The sequence below is a fragment of the Candoia aspera genome, chromosome 12, assembly GCF_035149785.1.
Source record: "Candoia aspera isolate rCanAsp1 chromosome 12, rCanAsp1.hap2, whole genome shotgun sequence".
Lineage (NCBI taxonomy): Eukaryota > Metazoa > Chordata > Lepidosauria > Squamata > Boidae > Candoia > Candoia aspera.
The window spans coordinates 11,865,481-11,891,398 of NC_086164.1; the positions used below are offsets into that span (position 1 = coordinate 11,865,481).

Genomic DNA, 25,918 nt, shown 5'->3' on the forward strand with positions numbered 1-25,918 from the left:
CTCGATCTCCGCGTGCAGGTTGCAGGACCCCGGCTGGTGACTGGGGTCACACCGTGCACTAAGCCACAGCCTGCTTACCCCTGCTGCTCAGTCAGCCAGTACTGATGGAGCTGGAAGCACCGCAGAAGCCGTAAACCCTGGTTCACAAAGCAGAGCCCAGCGGGACCGGTGGCTTCGGCGTGCTGTGGTGGGTGAACCCCGCCGCCGTGTCTGTCACCCCGCCTCGCGCCCAGAGGAAAGCCGGCGGGGGATGCTGCGCCCTCCGGGGCGGCGAGGGGAGGCAGCTCCCTCTGCTTTGCAAACAAGGCCTGGGAAGGCGCGCTCGCCCGCCCCGGGTCGGGGAAAGGCGCGAGGCGGCACGGCGGCCAAAGGAGAGCCGGGCGCGCCCAGCTTCTGACGGTTGCGCGGTCGCGCCTCTGCCCCGCCGACCCGGGCCGAGCGGACCGCGAAGAGAGCGGCCGCAGCGAGCCGGGCGGGCGAAGCCTCCCGTTTGGCCCCTCCCGGCGGGCGGGCCCAGCTCGCCAAGCCTTCCTTCCCGGGCTCCCTTCCTGACGCCTGGCGGCTCTACGGTCCTTTTGCCTCGGCCGGCTACACCGCGCAGGGAAGCGCCTGGGCGCCGGAGAAGATCGCCTCTCGCCGGGCCAGCCGAGCCGGAGAAGCACCGCGCGCGCCCCGCCAGTCCGAGCCAGCCGCCGCCGCCGCCGCCACCATGACGCTGAAATCCGAGCGGAGCGGGGACAGCGGGAGCAGCATGCGGACAGCGCTCTCGGACCTCTACCTAGAGCACCTGCTGCAGAGCAAGCTCAGGACCGAGGTGAGCGGGGCGCGGGGCCGCGTCCGGGCCGGCGGGAGCTGAGCGCAGCGGGGCGCGCGTTTGGAGCCGGGGAGGGCTGCTTTCTCGCCAAGACCGGCCCGGCCCTGGTTGGGTTCTCCAGGCGGCTCGGGCGCCGAACGGGCTGGTTGGCCCGCCGGCTTAGAGGGACATTTGGGGAGCTCTGTTTAGGCAGGGCGCTTCAACTGGCCTGGGATTTGGAGCGCGACGCGTCGGACTGAAGTCCGAAACAGGCTCGCGGGAGTGGACCGAAAGCTCCCCTGGATGAAACGGGCAGGAGGGAGCTCCCGGCGCGGCTGGAAGGACCTACCTCTCCGATCCGACCCTGGCCCACCCTCGCCAGGAGGCCAGCTCGGGTCGGGTTTTCTTCACCTTCGGCCAAAATGGACCAGCTCGCTGGAGCCAACCGCCCCTAGCCCTTTCCTGCTGCTGGAAGGGGGGGGGGCGCTGTTAAAAACGCGTTCTTTGGGGGTGAACTGTGGGAAGCCGGCAGGAGGAGACGGTTTGCAGGGACCCAGCTTTGGGCTGGCCTTCCTGAATGATTATATGATATTCGACTCTTGGCCCAGAGGTGGGCTTGAGCGCTGATGTTAACTTGGGGCTTCCAGATGGATGTTGGCTAAGCCTAATAGGCTGTGAAATTGGTCTACTTTTTCCTCTTTGAATTGCTTCTCCTCCTCCTCCTCCTCCTCCTTCTCCTTGAAAAACACAACATACTTCTACTTCTAGGGAGTCTGGTAGGATCTCCTTTGTAACCTTCCAAGGAGAAATGCTGCTTGCAGAACCAAAACTTCACTTGGAATCATCGTAAACGTTTGTATGGAAGGGTGGTAGAGTTTTGGGAGATCACAACAGTTTTCCCATTTCCATCCCACTTTTCTGCCTCGAGGACAACTCAGAGAGCTAATTGCAGAGCAGTAAAACACAAAGAGATGAAGTGACCTATTGGTCTCCTTGTAGGACCACTCAGACAGTCGTGATGAAAGAGATCCTTATGCAGGTTGAACCTTGTCTGCCTCTGGCCAGGTATGTTTTTCCAGCCAACTACAGGGACCACACCAGGTTGGGAAAAGGTGATCTGGTTTGCTATGGCCAATTGAAAGTGGGTGGGAAGAGGGTCCCCCAGCTCTCCAGAAAGTAGAAATCAATAGCCGTTGAGAGCTTGATAGACATTTAAGGAGTCACATTCTGGGCAGTGTGAAGGTTGAGCCCTGCAAAATATCATGTTTATGAGCAGAATGCAGGCTATGGTGTAACCAGACAGGTAGACAACAATGAGAACAGTAAGCTCCACTTCTTGAAATCTCTGTGACGTCAGATATCCTACAAACAGGGCTCTCTTGACCTTTGGTCTTCTCCCTTTTATGATCCTCTCCCCCCACGCAAAGATTATCGTGAAGGACAAGAGATGTGAAAAGAAACCATCAACCAGCATACTGTATGTGACCACACACTGGAAATACACAGTGTGCTGGATCACCTGATCTGGCGTGTGCACTGCTGTTGCCTGAACTGTCCCTTGATTTCTTTAAAGGTGGCAGAAACGTGCTGTGCTCCATTCCACCCCAGTGGTGCAATTAAGTAATTTTAGATGCTGGACTTTTGCCTCTTTCTGTTTTGATAGCACTCAATGTCCCTTCAGTTGCTTTAAGCTAGACGGGCTGTGTTGGGGGACCTCCCCCCCTAGGTCGAGATGGAAGGCTGGCATTTGCCCCAAAGTCCTGCTTGAATGACTCTGCATTTTTTTGTGTTTGGAACAATTGGAGCAGATACCTTTAAAGGGAGGGCTGAGATTAATTAGGTGGAAGAGTTCATTCTTCTTGTTTTCTCTGTTCCTTTGGTTGCATAAGAGGCAAGATGACTGTAGGTGTGAAGGAGATAAGAATTGGGGCAAACCAATCTTGTGATTGTTCACATTGTCACAGCACTTGGGCAGTGAGGGGGAGATTCTGGTGCCTGCCAGGGAGGAAGCTGACTCCGGTTTGCTGCAAAGTTTCATCTGGTCTGAACAGGAAGTGGCTTGGTTTGTGCTGATTCAGCTGCCGAGGAGAATGTAGATAAAGATTAATTTGAGCTAAACTGTTTAGCTACCTAGCTCAGTATTTCTGACATTCCTGTCATAGCGTATGGCATTTAAAAAAGAAAGGGGGGGGATATTTTTCATCTTATTTTTTTTCTCTAAAAGATTAAAAAAAAAGGAAATGCTAGTAATAATAATGGAGATGGAGAAATGATGTGGAGGAGAAAAAAGGCTTCTTTAAAAAAAAAGAGTTAAAAGGAAAGTTGTTCCATTGTAAAACAATGATTAGCCTTTTGAGGGATGCCTGGAGACCCTGTATAAATTCAGAAGCAATTTTAAAAAATGATGGGTAGCTGCGGCCCAGTGCTTGTTTTGGAGATATGCCTGTGCCCCTCCTTCTAAGACAAAATGTTCTAGGAAAAGAGCATTCTGCTGGATAGTAGGGATGAAGAACAGCCCCCCCCACCCGCCATATGCATTCAGGTAAATGGGTGTTTTGAGATGGTGGCCATTTTGTGAAAGTGCTTACAACAGGGTTTCCAAATTCCAAATGGGAATTTGGGGGCTTCTGGTAGCTCATCACTCAGATAGTTCATTGATATGTTAGCCATGTTTTAACAAGCTTTTTTTTTTAAGAAAACCACATAAGAGCAGGGGCCACTCATGCCTTTTGGGGCAAGCTTTTCCATAGGAAAGTGCCCACTAAGAGAATGCCAACTTTTTAGCCCCCTTTCACCAGTTTTCCCAGAATGCGGGAACTTTCCAGCAAGCACTTTCCATTTGCACATATTGATTCTGTCTGGAATAAGTGGTTTCCAGGATAACCAGGTTCTGAGCCATATAAGGTTTTATAGGTAATTATCAGCACCTTGGACTGCACATGGAAAAAAACTGGCAGTCATGGCTGCTCCTGTAACAGTGGCACAATGTATCAGTTGTGGGTTTGACCTATAAGTAGCCACATTCTGTACCTGTTGAAGTTTCCCAGTGGTCTTCAAGGACAGCCCCATGTAGAGTGGATTACAGTAGTCCGTTTAAGAGGTGACAAGAGTGTAAGTGACCATAGTCAGTTCTTCCTGTTCCAGGAAAGGTTGGTACACCAGCTGAAGCAGGGCAAAGGTCTTCCTGGCCACGGCCTCCCGTGATCTTCCAGCAGGAGCTGTGAATCCAGGAAGCCTTCCAGATTGTGAGGTTGCCCTTTCAGGGGAAGCCCAAACCCATTCAGAGTCAGAACTGGCATAAAGTTGGTGTAATCCTGACATTGGCTGGCTTCTGAATTAATAGCCACTCCATCTTGCTTGGATTACTCCTGAGCCTGTTTGCCCCCATCCAGGCCTGATGGCCTCCAATTAGGTCTTCTGCTGCATCTCCTGTTCAACCCAGGGTAGATCTTATGTAGCTAAGATCATCTGCAATAGAGAATTAACTTGTTGGGATATCTATGGTTGGCTTTGGGCAACTCTAATTTTTCTTTCTTTGAGCTAAAGCTATCTGGTAGCTTTGATCTTTCTTCACATGACTTGGAAGCTGGGGAGAACTTTGAGTTTGCAGTTCTCCTCTGAAGCTTCTCTGGGCTTGTCAGAATCTTGAGAATTTCCTGTCATCCATTGACCCCAAAACCTGACTTTAGCTTGCTGCTCAATTCAGTGTTTGTCAGATTGGGCATGTGATGCTTCCTTTAGCTTGTTATATCACTGTTGAGTATGATACGCCTGAATGTTTGCAAGTTTTGAAATGTTGTTGATTGGATTACAGAATCAGAATTGAAAGGGTCCTTGAAGACTTTCAATCTACTGTTCAGCTCAGTAATCCAGATTACAGCAGACAGCAGAGGCTTTATGTCCTCTGCTTGGAGATACCCAGCAAACAGGATCCTTCTACTCCTTAAAGTATTATTTCCACTAAATTACTCCTACACTTAGTTTCCAGTCCCCTGATGGTCCTCTTTACAGCTCTTCTTGATTGTCCATCTTAAATTTTGGTGCCCAGATCTGGATACCGGAGCTGAGTTAGGGGTCTAACAGCACTGATTGGAGTGAAACCATGACCGACTGTCTGTCCCGTCCAGCCTCATTTCTTTAGGAATTGAATTTGAAGTATTTTGGCAATCCCAATTGGTGATAAAATGGGACACAATATTTTCTGTTGGGAAAAAGTTCCCTACTCTATTTTTTTGGTTGAAAAGTTTTTAGACTGATACCGTTTTGGAAATCCATGAGTGAACACCAGGCTGGTCAAATGGAGGAGCTGGAATGGATGTTATTGCTAATAAAAGTGTATTTGTTTAATCAATATTTATAGCCACCCATTTTACAACAATAACTCTGGGCAGTGCAGAAAAGATTGAAACAAAACCTAAGTATAATATACCAGAGACAAGCTCAAAATCTGAAACCAAATTTATAGCAAACTTAGAAAGAGCATACTGTTATGGCTACAACTCCTGGTTTGTTTTCCCTGCCTGTATCTTTCTTAAATAACTTAAAAGGAAGTGCATATGTTTGTTATGGATTGTCATCTCTTTAAATATATACAAAAGTTAATAAAATATTGACATTACTTTTGGCTATAATGTTTAAAAGTATACTGCTTAGGTCCACTTAATTAATTTTCTCCACCCTGAATCAAGTTCTAATTTTGAGATGCTTTCCACAGTTGTGGAAACCTTTTTTCCCAGATATTTTTATACAGCATGTAAAATTAATGTAACGCCTTTTAAAAATGAAGCATACTTCAATATAAGTATGTCAAGTGAGGTCTCTGTTGTTTTCAGAACAGCAGACAAGCATCAGGGACACTTTACCAAAAATTTCCCAATGCACATTTTTGGAGAAAGAGAAGGTGTGCTAGGGATGATGGGAACTGTGCTTCACTACACAAGAGAGCACCAGATTGGGGGTGGCTGCAGTATAACCTGTTTCCTCATGACCTTCAGAACAGAGGGTGGCTTTTAAAAGTAGCTAATGACTTGGAAATGAATGGTCTTGTTAATATTTGAACCTATTAACACACCACTTTGCATTGTTTACTGCACCTCTTGTGAGGTGTGTGTGTGTGTGTGCATGCGTGCATGAGTAAAAGTTATTGCTTTTGCCTTTCAAAGCTCTTCCCTTAAACAACTTTAAGGCACCTTTGCAAAGTGCTGAGATTACAACCCCCAGAATCCACTGCCAACATGGACATGATGGTACTTGAAATGCAGCATATCTGCCATGGCTGCCTCCCAGTCTGTTTTCAAGCCACGTTTTCTTCCTTAAAGCTCCCACGTTCAGCATTACTTCTGGCTTGATTGTGGACATCTTTGTCCTCTGCCAGAAGAACAGCATGTGCGGCCAGGACTTTGGCATAATACGCTGCCATATTGCATCCTACCTTAGCAATAAATTATGGCGTTTTGCCATATCACAATGACATACAGTATCTGGGCAAGAAGAGATGCCCAAGCAGTGGTGCTGTGAGATCCAAGGATTCTCCTTCTGGAGGAATCCCAAATTCAGAGCTACTTTGTTAAAAAAAAAGGCTATTATTCAATATCACCCTCAATCTTTTCCCCCAGACATTCTCTGGAAGATGGAGATGCTCTTGATTAAAGAAGGAAATATAAGGGCTATGAGAGTGTGCCAGGAAGTGGGAAGTGAGGACATATAGGTTGGTTCCACACAGCATGCTAGACTTGGTTAAAATAGGGTAAATTGTGGGTCACTGTATTGTGGGAATCCAGCCACTGACTTAACCCTTGGATGAACCAGACCATCATGCTGAGTCACATTATGGTTTATTTTTTTGGACACGGCATGCTTTGTTAACTCGGGTTTGTTACGTTATAAGAATCCCGCCTTTCTGGAGGGTTTATATGAAGATTTGGGTCATCCAAAGGCTGGCTGAGTTTCCTTATGAATTTCAAGATTATTTTCTTTCTGCTGTTGCTGATTTGGAGAACGGAAAATTAATCTGAACTGGATTCTTTTCCCTAGTTGCAATGGTTAGTAACCATTATGCTGAACCCTAAAGATGCCTGCTTTTCAGGCTGTGAACACACACATTTCTGGGCCCTGAGGTCCTACATTGCTAGTAACTGTTGTAAGCCCATTTGGGGGTCTGTGAACTCTCTGGAAGTCTGTGTCTCTGACACTGAACTTTATGCAGTTGTGATTGGGAAGCAAAGAGTGAAATACTAGGAACTCAGAATTACAAGTTAGGAAGCTAAAGCTTTGAAACCATACAGACCTGTTGGGACTACAACTCCCAGAAAGCCTGTGGTTGTGCTGGTTGGGAGTGCTGGAGTGGGAACCCATAAGAACATAAGCAGTCCCTTGCTGGATTGGACCCCTGGTCCATCTAGTCTAGTTGCCTGTTCTCACAGTGGCCAACTGACTGCACAAGGAAGCCCACTGGTCTCCCAGCAGATGGCTTTCAGAGGCAGTCACACTGCCCTCAAGGCACACACACACGCATACAAATACACCAGTCTGTTTTAGGTTGGAGAGCTTTATAACCATTCTTGATCAAGAGTGCTGATGGCCAGCGTAGGCTCTCAGGCCAGCTCCAGAAAACTCGCTGATGTCATCACCATCATTAATTTATTTGACCACCTGGTCTCTCATGCCCTCCCTGATGGTTTGTACATGCACTGACCCAGGTGTAGGCTTGCCTGGCAGCAGCTACTAAAACTGAAAAACTGCTGAACACTGCAGGTTTCCACAAGCCTTCAGACTCATGATGCATTGGCCTCGCTGGGGCATTAGGAGAAATTCAGAACAGGGTGTGGCTTCTGTATTGGTGCAAGTGAATGGACTCTGCAAGAATACCTGGGACCAGCACTTGCTGGGATTGCTAGCTCTGGAGGAAATACTCCAAAAATAGGGAACATGTGGTCTTCTAGATGGATGCTGCTGAACTCTACAGCTTCCAGGGGCTACCAAGCATGGATACCAGCATGGGGAGCTGGGAAGTATAGTTCAGTAACATCTGAAAAGCCACAGCTTCTTTGTCCTAGCTTAACCTGCATCTCTGGTGGCCTACAATATCCAGATATGTGGGTTCCCTGGTCCAGTCTCCCCCAGTGATGCCTCTTACCTGGGGGAGAAGGCTGTTTTTCTTCTCTTGGCTCCAAGCAAAGGTTGGGGAATAACAGGCTGGGGGATAGAGTGGAAACATCCTGACTTGAACAACCTTTGTGCTAGTGGCTGGAATGTGCTGTGCGCCTGGGAAATCTTTGCTGAGCCTAGAGATCTTGGCTGCAGCTTCGTCACAAGCTACTTCAAGGAAAGAAGATGAGATAAGAGATGAGGTTGGGCTGAGTCAGCTCTCCTGACAGGCCCTTTAAACCCAGGCTATGGCTACTGTCAGTGTCTTGGTTAGATAAGACAAGGGGAAGACGAACGTTGATCCAGTCAAGTATTGCAACATATAGCAGGTTTCCGTCTTCGTCTTTCAATCTCTGCTTTGCTGTCTCAGCTTATAGCTTCTAATCAGTTCTGGATTTCAGAAATCTAATCCAATTCCCATCTGAATGAGTGCCATTGCCCAATTCTTGTGGCTCTGACTTCATCTATCTCCAATTTGGGGCAATTGCTGTGCTAACTAGAAGTTGATGTTGAGGTCCTCCACATTCAGAGAGCACCACGTTGGGAAAGGCTGGTTTAGATCCTTGGAAAACTGTAGTCCTTGTGATATACATAATGGACCCACCGTGCTTGGGAAGAATTTAGTGGTGGATGCTAGAGAGAAATTAGTGCTCATAAAGTACTATTAGGCCCAGCTTGTGAATATGGTTAGCTAGTTTGTGCCTTAGCACATTGTACATACCCACCCAGGCTGGAAACTGGGTAAACTGCATGAACCTTTATATTGTATGGATATCACCACTCAAAGAAAAGTTCTTCTGGCTCTCTTTGAAGGCTCAAACTTGAGAAACAACTTTCAAGAGGATGAGCTGAAGCCACAGATTTCACCCTGAAGTTGGACAGGGACAGTAATGGCCATTTCAGTAGTTCTCAATTTTTTGAAACCAGCTAAGGGTGACCTTGGGTGAAACAGAGCCTTTCTAACGATTGGCCAACAATCTCTTAGCTGTCAGTTTTGGAGTTTCTGTACCTGTATGCCCCCTCTTAAGCAAGCTGTATTTCATTTCATTTTCTGCTTTTCCTAGCAAAGAGTTAACTTGTATGTTTGGAAGGATCAGAATTAGGGGGATTGCTTGGGATTGTGTTGTTCTGTTAATAACCAATGAAACTGAGGGATGATTATTGGACCCAAAAGGAAAGATGGATGAGAGATCAACCATCTTATCTCCAGATGGTTTCTACTATACCTGGAACAGTGTTATGCAAATTACGTTTTTTTTTAATCCATTCAATTGTGTCCAATTCTCAGAGACTGACAGGACAAGTCCCTGCAGTTTTCTTGGCTTTTTTTTCAGAAGTGGTTTTTCAGAAGTGGTTTGCCATTGCCTCCTTCCTAAGGCTGAGAGAAAATGACTTGCCCAAGGTCACCCAGTGGGCTTTGTGCCTAAGGCAGGACTAGAACTCACAGTCTCCCGGTTTCTAGCTCAATGCCTTCACCACTAGACCAAACTGGCTCTGCAAATTAGGTGCAACTCACCTAAAAAACAGGCAGAGCTTTGATTGCACGATCACGGCTGCAATCAAATCAGTCACATCTTGACTTTTTTGACCATACTAGGCAGACACCCCAACCCATAGAGATTCCCTGTGTGGCCCTCAAGCTTCTTCCCTCAACCCTGATACCCTCTCCCTTGTTGAAAGAGCCTTGTTTATTTCTGTAAGCCACATTTATTGGGATTGGGCTACAATGCTACCGGGAGCATGTTTTCAAAGCAGTGCCTGATCCTGCACAAACTGGACCTCATCCACTCTGTAATCAAACCTTGGCTCTTAAATCTTTTCAGTATTGAGGAGTGTGTAGCTGCTAAACAATCCACAGTATCTTTTTGTTCGGCGGTTAACAGAACAGGGCACGTGTGAGAACTCATTCTGCTTCTGCTTCGGTCACAGCTGTCTCTCTCTCTTTTGCAACCAAGGTGGAATGTATTTTTACACAGAAACCAAAACACCAACTTCCTCAACTGCTTCATGTTCAGCCTAAAGACAAAACAGCCTACCATACAAGAGATGCATAATTAAATTGGCCTGCTTTAGCAGCTGTGTTAAGCATACAGACTGAGTCTCTATCTGCAGATATGCTGAAGTGACCATTGTTTCTTTCTTTGATGAAAGCAATCTATTTCCTTTAGCCAAGAATATGACACAATTCTAATTATGACCGGTTGGACTTGGCCAGTAAACACCTTCATGCAAGGGCTGGCAACATTTTTGAGACTCCAATCTATGTACTATTTTAGTATAGTTTTTGTGGACTGGGGACCTAGAAATGGATGAGACCACATTTTTTCTGAGGTCTTCCTTCATTGTTTGCTATTTGGGGTACCTGAAACATACTTAATGTTAGCATATCTTAATCAGCCTTGTTTTGTTTTACATATTGTTGTGCTTTATTAAATAAAATAAATGACAGTGATTGCCAACAAGAGGTTCCAGCGAACTAAAAAAATACTCGTATCAAATTAACCTTTCATACTGACAAACCATATAATCTCCACTAAGAAGACTATAAAGGTAGATAATATTAAAACTTTAAACAAGAAAGGAAAGGAAAAGTAAAGTAAAGCAAATGACTGGAAACTGCCCAGTTGCTGAAAGTTGGGTGGCATATAAATTCAATAAATTATGGTTGGTTGCACAGTCAGACAGATGTTTAGATTGGATTTGGCATTTTTGTCCACCTATCCAGTCCTTCCCGAGGACTTGGGATAGACAGATATTGTTGTTTCATAATATTAAAGGCATCGTCGCAGGGTGTAAGCTGTTCCAGGTAAAGCTGACTTTTGCAATTGACTGATGGTGATTTTGTTGTTGTTACTGAAAACTCCTGAACATTTGACCAGATTGATCATGTTGTCTTCTTTGTCCTGGTATCAAAAACGAAAGTTCAGATATTGACATTCAGAGCAGATTGAGAACCTGCTCCTCAAAAATAGTTTTGTTTTCTGCTGGGATACTACAGGGGAAAATGCTACCTTTGAATTTACCAACCCTGTTTTGAGGTGGAGGTATATTTTGGGCTACAACAGAGTTTGGGTGCTGAAAGAGGCCCACAAGCCACATTTGGTCTATTCCTACCTTAATGGCTAAATGTGTTAAAGGAGTATGACTTTCAGAGTACAAGTGTGAGCATCTGTGGACCCAAATACTCTGTACTGTATTCTGGAATCAGCAGCTGTGCCCCTAGACTTGACATGGGTCCAAGGATGGGATTAGGGAGAAGAATCCTGTCTTAGAGACCTCTTCACCTGAAGCTTCTAGTTGGGGTCTCTCCTAAACCCAGCCTCTGTTTTTGCTCCTACAGACAGTCTCTTGTCCAATGAATGCAGTGACCGAGGACATTTACACCAACGGCTCAGCCAGGAATGGAAGCCTGGCCCACGCCAATGGCCAGGAGTTGCGGAAAATACGTTTTATCCAGTTTGACAAGACCACGGAGGAGCCCATGGTGAGCTGATGGGAGAGAGGGAAAGAGACCTAATTGCGGTCATTCCAGATGCTGGGAAATCTCTGTCTTGATCCTGTAGACCAACAATTGCAACAAGTGAGAAAGGAGTGGGTCAGCTCTAAACAAATGATTGATTATTTTCTTCTTTGGTCAAAGAGCTTGCCTGAAAAACAGTACTTTAGATGGATGGAAGGAGTTTCCTTGTTTGTTCTGCAATATCTGGCAGCTTTATGAAGGTGGGGAGGAATGGGGGTAGAGTTGAGCCAAATGGAATATGACTAATGAGGAAGACTTCTTCAGAGATGCCAAGCTTTGGTAGTGTATAGTTACTGGTTTATTTAAACACTGCACTTTAGTCCCAAAGGCTTCCAGAGCAGCTGACATAATGTAGATCATGCTCTAGAGCTACTTTTGGGGTTTTTTAAGATACAGCACAGAAGGAAAAGTAGAGGGGCAGGGGAAAGGAAGATGAAACTCTCAGTCCAGTTTGTCACATACTTCCTTGTCTGTTCCAGGGTATCACACTGAAGCTGAATGAGAAGAAAAGCTGCATGGTGGCCAGGATCCTTCACGGAGGCATGATTCACAGGCAAGGTAAATAGAACCAGGCCTGGAAAAACATTCTAGGAACCACCTACCTTTTTGATAACCACTCCAACTGCAGACTTAATGCATGACTGCATCCCCTTTTCCTCTTCTTAGCAGCTGTCATGTTCCCCGTTACGATGAATGCTTTACATCGTAACGTTTCACGTGCCTTTCACTGACACGGGGTTGGGGGTGCAGTTAGGCATTGTTGCGCTGGACTGCTTATCTGCTTTCTAGGATTGGAATGTGTTTGGGCTACGCTTTGGTTTCAAGGTTTTCTTCCCAGGCAATTGGCACTGTCCGTTGCCAGCACCTGGGGATAAGGGAGTTTGAACCGGTTGGGTGAAGGGAGGGGTTTCGTTTGCACGGAGGGTTTTTAGTTTGTAATTCGCGCGCTTTTGTTCATTCTCAGCTTTCTCTGTATTTGCATACTAATCCTTCAATAAATCAGATTTCATAAAGTTACACTTGTGAGTCTGGTTCAATTAGGTCAGGCAATCATTACATAAAGCTGAGAATCATAAAACTTTACCGTTAACATCCTTCCAGAGTAATCTGTGAGGAAATAAAGTTAGCGATGACTGAGCCTACTCCTTACTCGGGAGAAAGTGAATATTCGAGTGCGGGGGAGCCGGATTCCACGGTAAAGAGAAGGGAAAAGGCCCCCACTCCGGAGTCGGAGGACCTACAGGAGACTTCGAGTTCCAGTCCAGCGAAAGGGAAAACTGTGAAATCTAAAGTGGTTAAGAAAGCAGAAGAATCGCCGGCTGAACAGGTGATGTGGGATGAGGAGCAGGGAACCCTACCAGGGACGTCGAAGACGTCTTGGAAGCAGAGGTACCCGCTGCCCCCGAATGTAGCCAGGACCGATAAGAGAGGGTCGGAGGATTCCGAGACCCCTGTGAGGTTACAAGGGTGGGAAGCCAGGATGCAGTCCCTAGAAGAAATGATGATGAAAATATCATTGGCTTTGTGGGGCCCGGACAGAGGGAGAAGGGAACATCATTCCAGACAGTCGTCCCCATCTCTCCCCCCACCCTCGGGTGTGAGGAAGAAGGATCGGAGAAGGCATCGGGCGGAATCACCATCTAGCAGTCCCAGACGTTCGTCCCCATCGCCCCCACGGCGTTCGGAAGACAGAGGAAGGAGGGAAAATAAGGATGAGAAGAGAAATCCCAAAGTCAGGATTTTGAATTCCCTCCCCCCGATTGGGAAGATCCCCTGTGTCCAAGAGAAGGGCTGGGCAGAAGGAGAGGAAGAGGAGCCCGCAGGGCGCGAGATACAGGGATTTCACTGTCAAGTTTGATGGGGATCCCACTAAGCTGTCATTTTTCCTGACCAATGCTAAAAGCTATATGGAGGAGTTTGGGAGGCTGTTTCCTTCTGAAAGGGCTAAGATAAATGCTGTTGCCACCAAACTGAAGGGGAGGGCAGCTGATTGGTTTGTCCAATTAACTGAGATGGATGCCCTGGAATTAGACGAGTTCGAAGAATTCCTGTGGGCGCTCAAGTTGCATTTTGCTGACCCATTAGCTAAAGAGAAAGCCAAACTGATTCAAGGATCAAGGTCCGTTGCAGACTATGCCCTAGAATTCCAAGCTTTAGCTGCAAAGGTGGACGATTGGTCGCAAACGACTTTAATAGAAATGTTTAAGGATGGTCTGAGGCCCGAGTTGCTGAGATGGTCGTTGGGAAGAGAAGATCCTATTACCCTATATGACTGGATCCAGCTGGCAGGGAACATTGAGCAAGCCCACGCTAAGTTTGCACAAAGCAGGAAGGGTCCCAAGCAAATGGCCATGATAAGAGCTGCCAAGTCCACGGGCACCACGGGCAGAACGGGGCGAACGGTATGGCAGGAGGAGAAGGAGAGCCGCTTTGCAAAAGATCAGTGCCTGCGGTGTGGAAAAGAAGGGCACAGAGCAGCTGCGTGCCCGAAACCCCGGCTGAGTCTGAGTGCCCGAAACCAGCTGAGTCTGAGAACCTCAACTCTACATGGGGTCCTCACATTGGAAGAAGGGAGCAGTAGGAAGCTAACATGTCAATTCCCATCTCAAATCCCATTGCTTTCTAAGCAGCCATCTAAAAATGTTTCCCTAAGATGGATGGGCAAGCTTTAGCTAGCCAGAGGTTGCATTAACATTTCTGAAGGGCAGTAGAAGACCACTGGTAGTTAGGGATATCATATATGTGGGACTAGGATTCCCTACTTCTTTCCTGCAGTTCAAAGGGAGAGAGGAAAACTGTCTTGCATTTTTTTTATTCTTAAGCCTGTTGTGTAGTTTCTGCTACTGTTTCCTCTCTCAAAGTCTTCCTGATTTCCAGCAATCCTGCCCTTAACATTTGACAATTAATTTTTATGGGCTTTGGAAAGGGGGCCCATCCACCCCTGATGGAGGAGGAGAGCCGTTTTCTCAGGCTAGGAGTTGCTGTTATCTGCTGTTCTTGGCATTGTTCTGATCAACCATGGCTTATTTTCCCCCAACACATCGCCGTTCTGTGTGTCCTACTTTGACAGGTTTCCTTCATGTGGGAGATGAGATTCTTGAGATCAATGGGAAGAGTGTGGCCAACCATTCTGTAGACCAGTTGCAGAAGATCCTGGTAGGTTTGGGGACAAGGGAAGGCAGGATGGATCTAAGCTTTCCTTGGGGAAGAGAAACTGGGGCTAACTACAATTCTCAGAAGCGGTAGAGAATAAATCGTTGGACATAAGCCAGGCCTTTTTGATATATGTTTAGTTTTAAAAGATCTTTAAAAAAGGGAGGGTATGCGAAGAATATCCAGATGTAATTCTACCTGATTCACTGAAAAATATGCTCTTGAAAACACAGGGAAGGTGTGCTTGTTTAACTGGGTGGTCTTCACATTTATTTAGTGGTCCACAATTTCAGTAAATTTGAGAAACAAGGGTTTAGCATCTCTTGGGAACTCAGCCAGTGTCCCTGCACATCACACCAACCCAGGATTTTTAGTTATGGTTTAAAAATTAGAAGTAATTCACACATCATGGCTAGATGTAATTCACACATGACGTTAAGTCACAAGGGGTGAGTTTACTCACCATTGGAAGCTTGAAACCAACAAGCCACTATGGCTTGGTGTTATGTGTGAGCCAGATGTCCTTCCCACCCACTACCTCCCTTTGGGGTCAACTAACTTTCAGCTTGAAATTCAACAGGTGAGAAACTGCTAGGTATGGGTTTGAAAATTAGATCCTCCTTCTGGTTAAGTTCATAAGTCATTTTTCCCAGACTGCCAGGCCAACCTGTATCTTTTGGCTTCTGTAGAATTTCAAAAATAACTTGCAGTCTCACCTGTATTTGCATTTTGGGTGACTGAAGAAGGAGCATTTGGAAGTTTGTTCCGTGGTTGGCCTGGAAACCATTTCCTAATCCAGATAATTATTTTCTCTCTTTTAACATCTAGAAAGAAACCAAGGGAACTGTCTCCCTAAAGGTCATTCCCAACCAGCAGAACCGTATTCTGGCCCTCCAGGTAGGTAGAGCATTTGTAATAAGCAGTTTTACTGTTTTATGTGATATTTTAAAAATCCGATTTTTAAAAAAAGTATGAATTTTGCACCCGGTATGTAACATGGATACGTCTGCTTGATCTGTTCAGCCGAATTCTGCTCCTGTCTTACTCACAAAGAGGATGCAAAGTCCTGTCAATTGGAAACTTTACTCTGCATCCCATGCATCCCTAATCAAGAAATAATCAACTTATGTTGTGTGAAAAGGTGTCATACATTTCTGGAGAAGAATTGCTTAAATAAAGGTTATTAGGCCCAATAACCAAATGGAATCACCAGATGCCAAAACGATCTATTGATTTTGGGGCCATGAGAGGCAAAGGGCTATTAACTTCTGCTCTTAGAGAGTTTTGTTTTTACTACTATACGAAAGACGACCATGGTCCAGATAGGATATGGAACTATTTTCCCCGGTTTGTTCAGGACAGAACAAGAAGTTAGTTCTTCCTATCATTTCCCCAATATGCCAATAATCAGGGGTGGTATGTTGTAGTCTAACATATGAGGATTGCTGGCATAAAAATACACTTTTGCTGACTCCTCTTCCCAGACTAGGTGTTAGTAAATCTTGATAGCTGGATGAGACTAATGTCTTTTGAACCATAGAATCATTGAGTTGGAAGGTATAATGGTATGTGGGAATGACCTTGGAAGACTGAGCCCAGAGATGCTGCCTGGGAAGTAGTCAGATAAGAGATGGCATAGCCTGCAGCTGGACAGTGGGTGGAGCAAGAGGCTCAGAAGTGACCCTTCCTAGTTTCTGGGGCTGTAAAGGAGATGGCAGGAAAATTGTACTTTCAGACTTGCAAGATTCTGTTAATGCAGCCTTACAATAAAGTAGAATTAGCTCATCTGTGTTTCCTGTCTGGTCTACCTGGTAAGGCTGACAGAAGGGACCTCAAGGGTCATCTAATCCAACTCTCTGCATTGGCCCAGAATTTGGCTAGTCCTTTTATTTAAAGCCATGGAAGCAAGTGACCTCATTCCCTCCTGTGGCAATGTTGGACTACTGCACAGCATTTCAGCTGGCTGCCCCCACCCTCATTGCCCTTCAGATGTGGGGGTTTCAACTCCCAGAGTTCCCCAGCCAGTGCGGCTGTTACTGAGAATTATGGGAGGTGGAAATCCACAAATCTGGAGGGCATCCAGACTGTTCTAAAGCATTCTTTCCCGAGCAAAGTACACAGGAAAAAAATTTGTATGCTCAAATACTGGTCATCTCCTTTTGGGCACAATGCCCAGTAATCCTGCTGTATATGTGTAGGAGTTGGGAGTCCCTTCTCTCTTTCCTGCCGGCTGTTTTTCTTTCTCGTTATTTTGATATTTTTACATATATGTATTACCGCCTTACGCTTTACAGGAGGGAGGTCCAGCAGTGCATTGCACAGAGAACTTGGGGTTGTTGGGAGAAGCAGAAACCCCAAAATTCTTGGATTGCAGCTCTCTTGTCCACTCTCAAGTAGCTTGTTCCTTTCTTAAAGCAAAACCAACCAAAGTTCAGAGTCCTGTAGCATGTTAAGGAACCAAGTGATTGACACCGATAAATGATTTCAAAGAGAGAGAGAACAGCAAGATAAACACTGATTAAAGTGCAAACAATTGGTGGGAATAATTCTCTTGCTGTTGCACTTGATCCCAAGCAAAATCTTTTCTGGATCTCAGGCAGCACCACAGAGGAACTGTGTTGTGGATTCCCACCTGCCCTTGAAGTTATGTCACATTGTTGGGCAGCAGACTCTTGCAGGGAAAGGCTATTTTTAAGTTGCTTCTTTTTCCTGTTCTTGGGAACAAGCCAGATACCATGCTGAACACACTGAAGCCCCACTCAGAAACCACTGCAGAGTGAATGGTTAAGGATGCTGTTAATGCATGTTTTTCAAGAACTGCCAAGCCCACAGGATCCATTTCTCACGCCCCTTTTTTTCCTCTGAGTGGAGCTCTTCCAACTTTTAGCTATTGCAAGGCAAATAGAAACCGACCCTGGGAACCTTTTGCTAGCTGTGTGATCTAGTGACGATTCATGTCAGGGAGTCATCTTTCTTGAAGAACGACCGTAATGCTGCTTTTATTTTTGCCTGTTTATTTATAGTATTTATACCCTGCTTTTCAATGGGTAAGGCTCCAGAATGGCTTAGAGATCAACAGCAACAAGATAGATCCTACTGTTAGGTTTATAGCCAATGCAAAATACAAAGCGAAACCAGGATCGGGAAGGAAAAGGAGGAAATTGTCAATTATCAGTGCATGTTGTGCAGATGTTAGAGTAAGAAATATTGCTGCAGCTGTAACGCAGTTAGAGGTTGTGGGTCATTTTCTCACAGTGATCTGGAATGGGTTCATTGTCCTGAGAAACAAGTTGGTAGTCCTAAATCAGTGGAAATAGACAGGGCAAAAAGGTAGGGAAATAGAGAGGCTAAGGTGGCAGATGAATAATATTTGAGGAAGGAAGGAAGGAAGGAAGGAAGGAAGGAAGGCAGGCTCTTGAGATGGTGTAAAGAACTTGTATCTGTTCCTCCCAGGTAGACCAGGCCTCCTCATTTTATCTAGGTTATGCAGGAAGCCTTAGGGGAGGGAGGAGCGGTACATATTGGACTACACATTTATTTGTATCTAAATGTGTCTAAGATGAAAAGAGAAGAGTCAAAGGAGGATCACCTGCATTTTCTTCTGGACCTTCACAAACATTAGAAGGAAACACTGTAGGTTATGTGGTTTCTGTTAGGACCTCTCCCTGCCATACTTTCCTTCATAGTTTGAGATGTCTCTGATATACCCTTTCTCTCTTATGTTCAAAGTAATGTTATTCCTCTGATGCAAGATAAAGCTGATTGCCCAGTTGAAATTTCCTTTCTTTTTTTTTAAAGAATTTTATTAAATTTCAGAAAAAGATAAAAGATGCAGAAAAACAAAAAAACTACCAAAAAAAAGGAACTAAAGAAGTGTGAAAACACAAGAGAAAAAAAATTAAATAGGTTACAAAGAGAAGTGACTTCCAACTTTAAACATCAAGGATGTACAGCCAGTTGAAATTTTCTTGATTCCTCCCATCCCAACAGATGTTTGTCAGAGCCCAGTTTGACTACGACCCACAGAAGGACAGCCTTATCCCCTGCAAAGAAGCTGGCCTGAAGTTCCAGACTGGAAATGTTATTGAGATTATCAATAAAGATGACAGTAATTGGTGGCAAGGCCGGTTAGAAGGTTCCTCCAGTGGCTCGGCAGGACTTATTCCATCTCTAGAGCTCCAAGAGTGGTGGGTCCTGCTTATGTATGTATGTCTGTGTGCCCTCGAGGCAGTCTTGACTCCTGGCAACTGCCTGGGCTAGTCCCAGCAGTTTTCTTGACATTGCGTCCTTCCCAGGGCTGAGTGTGTGTGACTGGCCCAAGGTCACCCGGGTGGCTTTGTGCCTAAAGTCACAGTCTCCTGGTTTCTAGCCTGGTGCTTTAACCTCTACACCAAACTGGCTCTCTAATTATTAGCTAAACTGACGACCTCGAGAAGTTGAGACCAGACTGGCCAGCATGGCTGAAGCTGACTTTGAATCCTGTCATCCCTCCAAAAAAAGCTACTTGGTGTAGCTCTCATGGGTGCCTTCAACCCAACATCTGCAGTAGTAATTGGGCTTAATCCTTTGGTGCCCTTCCAGCTGCCACTGGGCAGAGCTCAGTCCCTTGATGAAATCAACAGCTAAAGAGCCCCTTTCCCCCCCTTTCCAAGCCCTTTGAGAATGACAGAGACAGGATGCGGCGGTAGATTAAGGAAAAGCCATGTTGTGCCCAAGATTTACTGTGATCACTGCAACCTACCCTTTCACCTTCCTGCAGGCGTGTTGCCAGCATGACCCAAGACCATCAGTCCGAAGCCCAGAGCTGCACTCCCTTTGGAAAGAAGAAGAAATACAAAGACAAGTACTTAGCAAAGCATAGCTCAAGTGAGTCACAACTTTTGTTGTTCTGATGGATTCTGCTCAGCATCAGGTCATGCTGCACTTTGTGGCTGTGTTTGCACAATATCTTCGAGCCACGCCAATAAACCTGGGCTAGTTTAACCTGATAGTCTAGTTCTGGATGCTAAGAGAAGGGTTCCCACAACGCAGTGAACCACAGATGGCCCAATTCCGTTGTGGGCTAGCCTGAGGATGTTATGTGAAGCCAGCCTTGGCGCTGGGTGGTGGTAGAGCAGCTTTGTTACGTCCTGGTTTTACTGAGGGACCACTGTGAGATTGGGATGGGGCAGACTCTGTATTTAGGAAACATCAGAAACACCGAGACTTCCTCTTGGCACTGGTCTTGAACTTCATGTATGCATCTTGTCACTCTCTGGCAGCCTTCCCCAAAGAGTCCCTGTTAGCAGAATTCTGTTCAGGTGCCTTCTGTTGGGATTAACAGAGGTGTGGAAGGCATACAGTGAAAGACGGGACACTCACATGGGCCCCTTGGTCAACTGTGGAACTGAGTAAGTGCAAGAGTGCCATGTTCCACCAGGACTTTTCCCCCATGTCTCTTCTCTCGTGAAAGACATTTCCAAATTCAGTTCCATAATCGGAGGGAACGAAGAACTGAAAGGAAAAAGCACAGCACGTTTCCGCACATCACCATTTCTTCTGGTCAGCCTGTTTTTCCAATTAGCTCATCCTGGCCTCGTCTCCAGCATCCTGTTCTCTGTTGCTTTTTAGACTGTAGGTGCCAGAGACTGACCCTGATTGTTTTTGCCCGCAAAATCTATTGGTTATCCCTAAGATAGCAAGCCCATTCATAGGTTAGTGGTAAAGCTGCATCAAGAGTTCAGTTGTGTTCCAAAGCATTGCTTTGCTGTTCGCTGAATCAGGAAAGGAGGTGATCCATGGCCACAACTTCTCCAAGAGGAAAAAAAAACAGAATTTTGTGGTTTGGATAAAGTACACAGATTTGCATGTGGAATGCAGTTTCCAGTCACCAAGGTTCTCCAGAACTTTAAAGATGATCACACCATAATACAGGTAGACCTCGCTTAACAACCACAATTGGGACCAGAATTTCAGTTGCTAAGCAATACAGTCGTTAAGTGAATCCTGATTTTACGACCATTTTTGTGGCGGTCGTTAAGCAAATCACATGGTTCCCCATCGATTTTGCTTGACAGAAGCTGGCTAGGAAGGTCGAAAATGGCAATCATGTGACCACAGCACACTGCGATGGTTGTAAACGCAAGGACTGGTCATAAGTCGGGTTTTTTAGTGCCATCGTAAGTGCAAACCGTTGCTAAATGAATGGTCGTTAAGCAAGGACTACCTGTACAACCTGCAGGATGTCTGTGGGATTCACATTTTTCTGGAGCTTGGCTAAATTCTTTGCTTTCCTTTTAGTTTTTGACCAGCTTGATGTAGTGTCTTATGAGGAGGTGGTCCAGCTGCCAGCTTTTAAGCGGAAAACTTTGGTGCTTATAGGTAATGAAATCATACCTCGCTCTGCTGTTTTAAGTATTAAATCAATGAATTCCTACCGTTCTAATGCTTTAGATAACGAAGTCATGTATAAGAGAAAATCCTACACCTTTTTATCCTAAGATAGCAAGCCCATGTTTTAAGGTGCAGAATATTTGGGGAGGGTGGAAGGTGAATTGTCAAAAATATCTGCTAACAGCAACCGGGAGGTGATGGAGCTGGGCAGGCAAGGTAGCCCAACAGCTGTTGATGTAACACATATGTTGTACATAACTACTTTGGGGACAAAAGGAAACAGGAAGCTTTGGCTAGCTAAGGTCTTATTTACTGTGACTATGATTAGTGATGCGGTGGCATAACTATCTTTGTGATGCCTGACTTACTTTTTCTTTTGCAACAGGGGCAAGTGGTGTCGGACGAAGCCACATTAAGAACACGTTGCTCAACAGACACCCAGAGAAGTTTGGATGTCCTGTCCCATGTATGTCTGCCCACAAGAAACCTACTGACCATGACTCTTTTGGGGAGGTTCTAGATCAGTGTTTTTCAAACTTGGCAACTTTAAAGTGTGTGGACTTCAACATGCTGGCTGGGGAATTCTGGGAGTTGGCCCACACATCGCCAAGTTTGAAAAACAGAGTTCTAGATCCCCTATCCTGCTTTCGGGATTTGCCTGCCTCAGAACATGCCTCTTGGCTCTTTCCAGCTGAGGAAGATGTATTTTTAAGTTGGAATGTTTTATCCCACTTTCCTGCTTGTAGCGCTCCCAAGCCATTATACCTGTATGAGTCTCATTCACATTGCAAATGAAATTGGCCATACTGTAAAGGAATTTAGAGGTGTCTTTGGGGAAGCTATGAGAGAACCATTAAGGAGGGACTTCATTTATTTATTCATCAAATCTGTATGCCTTGGACTTGGAGAAGAGATTACGCAGGCCAGCAATAGAAGGAACTGTGACAAAGGAACTCAAAATATCTCCGCCTTGATTTTGTTTAGTGTAAGTTGGAACAGAGAAAACTTGAAAGGCTATCAAGATTGATGTCAGCCCTTTGAAGTAGGCCTGGTCAAGAAGCAACCAATACATTCCTGGAGTGCTACTGTATATAGGTATATATATAGGTGTATTACCTATATACCCTATTTAGGTAATAAATGGTATATTACTAGAACCTTGAAAGCTTGTCAGGGTTTCTATCTGTCCAGTCTTTATTTATTTAGCAGATTTATATAGCTGCCCATCTCACAACTGACTTATACTGAACATAATCAAGGTGGAGTTGAGTTTCTTTCTCACTCTTCCTTCTATCTCTGGACTGTGTAATCTCTTCTCCAAGTCCCTCCTTAATGGCCCTCTAATGCCTTCCCCAAGGTCACCTCTAAACTCCTTTTTAGTCTAGAAGGAAAGAAGAATAAAAGCTAAGTTGGGATGATGGAGAAAGCTTGGGGGCTACCTCAAGAGTTTTTAGATTGGCCATTTTCATCCTCCCCAAATTCTACGTGTGCCCAGCAAATGGTTGCCAAGCCTGGTTGAGCTGGTATTTCCACCCCTCCCCCAAATTCCCAGTCACAAATTTTCCCAAGTACTTTTGGCCCAGGCTTACAAATATAAGGACCTCTTGGGTTCACGCATCTCCACGTAGATGCTATCATTCACTTATCCTCAGAAATTTAGGTGGATTCTCTGGTGAGCCACCTCCCAGCAGTATTGTCACATGGCATTGATTTTCGCAGATACCACTCGACCCCAAAAGAAGAATGAAGAGGATGGGAAGAACTATCACTTTGTCTCCACGGAAGACATGACAAAAGATATCTCTACTAATGAGTTCCTGGAATTTGGAAGTTACCAGGGCTATATGTTTGGCACCAAATTTGAGAGTTTGCACAAAATCCATCAACAGGGCAAAATTGCAATCTTGGACATTGAGCCTCAGGTAGGCAGGGGCCCGTCATTCATCTCTTTGTTTTATGGGCAGAGTAAATTTGTAAGCATCCTCCTCCTCATTGCCCAAAGCAAAGCAAAAAAAAAGGGAGGGCAAAAAAAAAAAGTTCATAAATATTTAGGAAGCAGAGACAGGTGGAATGTAGATCACATCAGAGCCAAGAAAAAGGATGGAAGATAGGTAGATCTTTCCACCTATTCCTCCTCAATTAGGAAGTGAAGTTGAAAGTGACCAAAAACACCTTGGGAAGTTGATATAGACAATTGGCACTGTAAAGCAAATTGAGTACATCTATCTATGGAAGACACCAACTTATCCTGTAAGAGCATCCCATACTTTGTATTATTGTTACATTGGTAATTTATATTCAGATGGACATTTTTAAATGGTCAGAACCAAGAACACTGTAACCCCAGCCTTGTTTATTAAGCAAGAATGAAATGGAATCATATCCATGTCCGTTTACTCCATAGCAGCCTTTCTCAACCTTTTGTCCCCGGAGGAACCCCTAAAATATTTTTCAGGCCTTGGGGAACACCTGCACATTCAGGCTCAAGTACAGGCCAGAAGTTACCAAATTATTATATTTGTTTCACATGTAGGCCTGTAGATGTGCATTAACAGTGTTCTTAAACTAAAGAATGAGACTTGCCTGTTTAATGTGAAGTTGCCCGAATTCAAAATAACTTTTTAAACAAATTGTGACCATCCATCCAGGGAACCCCTAGTGACCTCTTGCAGAACCCAAGGGTGCCATGGAACCCTGGTGGAGAACCCTGCTCTATAGTGACCCAAACCTTGAAGTGTAATAGGCAGTCATGTCACAAGTCAGGGAAATAGGCAACCTTTTCTCTTTAAGGCAGATATTTACTGTCTCCTCTTTCTGGCAGACGCTGAAAATCATCCACACTCCTGAGTTTTCTCCTTTCATCGTGTTCGTTGCTCCTCCAAACAAAACTGATCAGGTATCTGGTGCTGGGACCTTAATGTGAGATCGCAGATGTTGTCAAAAAGCTCTTTTGGGTGTAGCAAAGAACCCACTTTCCTTAACACTGAGCTCTCTTAAACACAGCTTTGTGCCTGACCCTTTCCCCATGGGGGTGCTATGAATACAGAGCAGATGTGCCTCCCTGACTCACAGCAATTCCTGGCATATAAACTAAAGCCTCTTAGTTTTGTGATTTTCAGAAAAGTGTGTGTTGACCGTGATTTAGTTGAGTAAAAATACGTGCAGAAGCATTTCAGAAGTCAAAACCTTTACGGGTTTTTTTTTTTCCAAATCCATTTTTTTTTAATCCATTTGAAATCCACCTGTAAATAGCAGACACAGAGAGAAGAGTTGGCAATTAAGGCTATTTTAAAATATGGTGGTTTTTTTTTCCTTTTAGCTGAGCAGTAATTTCTTCACAACGTTAATGAGAGAGCTCAAGTCCAACATCTGCATGCCACGGCCTGACCCTTGTAATTTTCTTTCTGTGTAGACGGAAACCTTGCAACAACTTCAGAAGGATACTGAGGCCATCCGGAGCAGATATGCCCATTACTTTGATTTGGTGCTGGTGAACAACGGTGTTGACGAAAGCCTTGAAGAACTGCAGGCGGCTTTTGAACGGGCATGCAGCTCCCCACAATGGGTGCCCGTTTCCTGGGTATATTGAGCTGGCCTGGGTCTGACAGTGCTACTCGGGCCACCTGAATGCAGCATGTTGAGGACGATCAGGGTCACCCGCTTCCCTGCTCTATGCTTTTGCCCAATGCGCAACCTTCTAGGAGCAGCCATTGCCTGTTACTGCCAGGACAAGTTCCCGTCTTTTCAGCTGCGAATATCCTCCGAGTATATATGGAACCGGCTTGCCCTCTTTGCTCTGTATTTCCACTCATTTGCAGATGTTAGCAGCAGGGATAGACCAAGAATTCTCTTCCTCCAATAAGGTTAACAGGGATACTAAGAACACCTTCTAGGTAAAAGCCATAAATGTGGTAACGCATTTTCCTAGTTTTTCTCACTTGCAATACAGGCACCTTTAAAACCTCTGCATGAATGAGGTTTATTCCTTTGCTCATCCTCTTTTGGGGAGAGAGAATGGTTAATGTTGAACATCTGGTTCAACTGGGTGTTCTTTTGCCTCGGTCAAAAAGGTGTTTTGGTTCCACCTCTACATCCAAGCACAACCCCAGGGATGTGGCCCTCAAATAACTACCTGTCAGATGGGGCATTTTGTAACTAACAGTGATAGCAGGAGGGAGCATGGATGACCATGTGTTAAGCCTCATGCTCTGAAGATGCCAAAAAGAGAGAAAGATGTGCAATAGACCCATTTGGTTGAATCCATTACAGGGAAACTAACAAGCAGCAATAAAGTATGATTAAAAAATGTGACTGGCGTGTCTTCCTATATGCTACCCATCTTACGAAAATTGGAAACTAAAGGTAGAAGCAGATATTGTAGGAGAGGTGTGTTAATGGTGGAGAATCAGAAGTCTGGTAGCACCTTTTTGGACCTACAAATTTTATTAAATGGCAGACGCTTTTGTGAGCTGATGGATCACATCTGATGAAGTGAGCTGCAGCTCGCAAAGTCCAAAAAGATGCTGCCAGACTCCTTCTAAAGAAGTGGTGAACAGTTCCTCTTGGTTAAGGCACACTGCAACCAATAAACGCTAAATAAAATAAAATGAATAGTAAATACTGACTGGGGCAGCGTTTCTCAACCTTGGCCGCTTTTAAGACATGTGGACTTCAAGTCCCAGAATTCCCCAGCCAGCATGAAGTCCACATATCTTAAAATTGCCACGGTTGAGAAACACTGGGGTCTAGGGAAAAGCAAGCAATTACAGTAGAGTTGAATTCATTACATCATAAAAACTGCAATCATTCTACCACTCTCTCCTCAGCAATATGAATACAATGAACCCGTTGCTGATGAAATATAATCTGAGAATTGCCATCAGGAAAATACCATCCCTCCTAGCCTCTCTATGCCAAGTCCTCAGTTGCTTCCC

General features: G+C 45.2%; 1 protein-coding gene across 1 annotated transcript; it reads left to right on the forward strand.

Moving 5' to 3' along the window:
* The first annotated feature begins 581 nt into the window (after nucleotides 1–581).
* On the forward strand, nucleotides 582–25,293 carry MPP1 (MAGUK p55 scaffold protein 1). Its single transcript, XM_063313508.1, has 12 exons — nucleotides 582–814; nucleotides 11,280–11,423; nucleotides 11,939–12,017; nucleotides 14,530–14,615; nucleotides 15,441–15,509; nucleotides 18,603–18,799; nucleotides 19,372–19,478; nucleotides 20,892–20,972; nucleotides 21,370–21,450; nucleotides 22,704–22,906; nucleotides 23,806–23,880; nucleotides 24,397–25,293. The coding sequence occupies exons 1-12, from the start codon at nucleotides 710–712 to the stop codon at nucleotides 24,571–24,573; spliced, it is 1,404 nt and encodes a 467-aa protein (XP_063169578.1). The 5' UTR covers nucleotides 582–709; the 3' UTR covers nucleotides 24,574–25,293.
* The last annotated feature ends 625 nt before the right edge of the window (nucleotides 25,294–25,918 follow it).

Coding starts and splice junctions, on each gene's coding strand:
- MPP1 (XM_063313508.1), top strand. CDS start 710: ATGACGCTGAAATCCGAGCGGAGCGGGGACAGCGGGAGCAGCATGCGG. Junction 12,018..14,529: donor AGGCATGATTCACAGGCAAG/GTAAATAGAACC, acceptor CTACTTTGACAG/GTTTCCTTCATGTGGGAGAT. Junction 23,881..24,396: donor CTCCAAACAAAACTGATCAG/GTATCTGGTGCT, acceptor CTTTCTGTGTAG/ACGGAAACCTTGCAACAACT.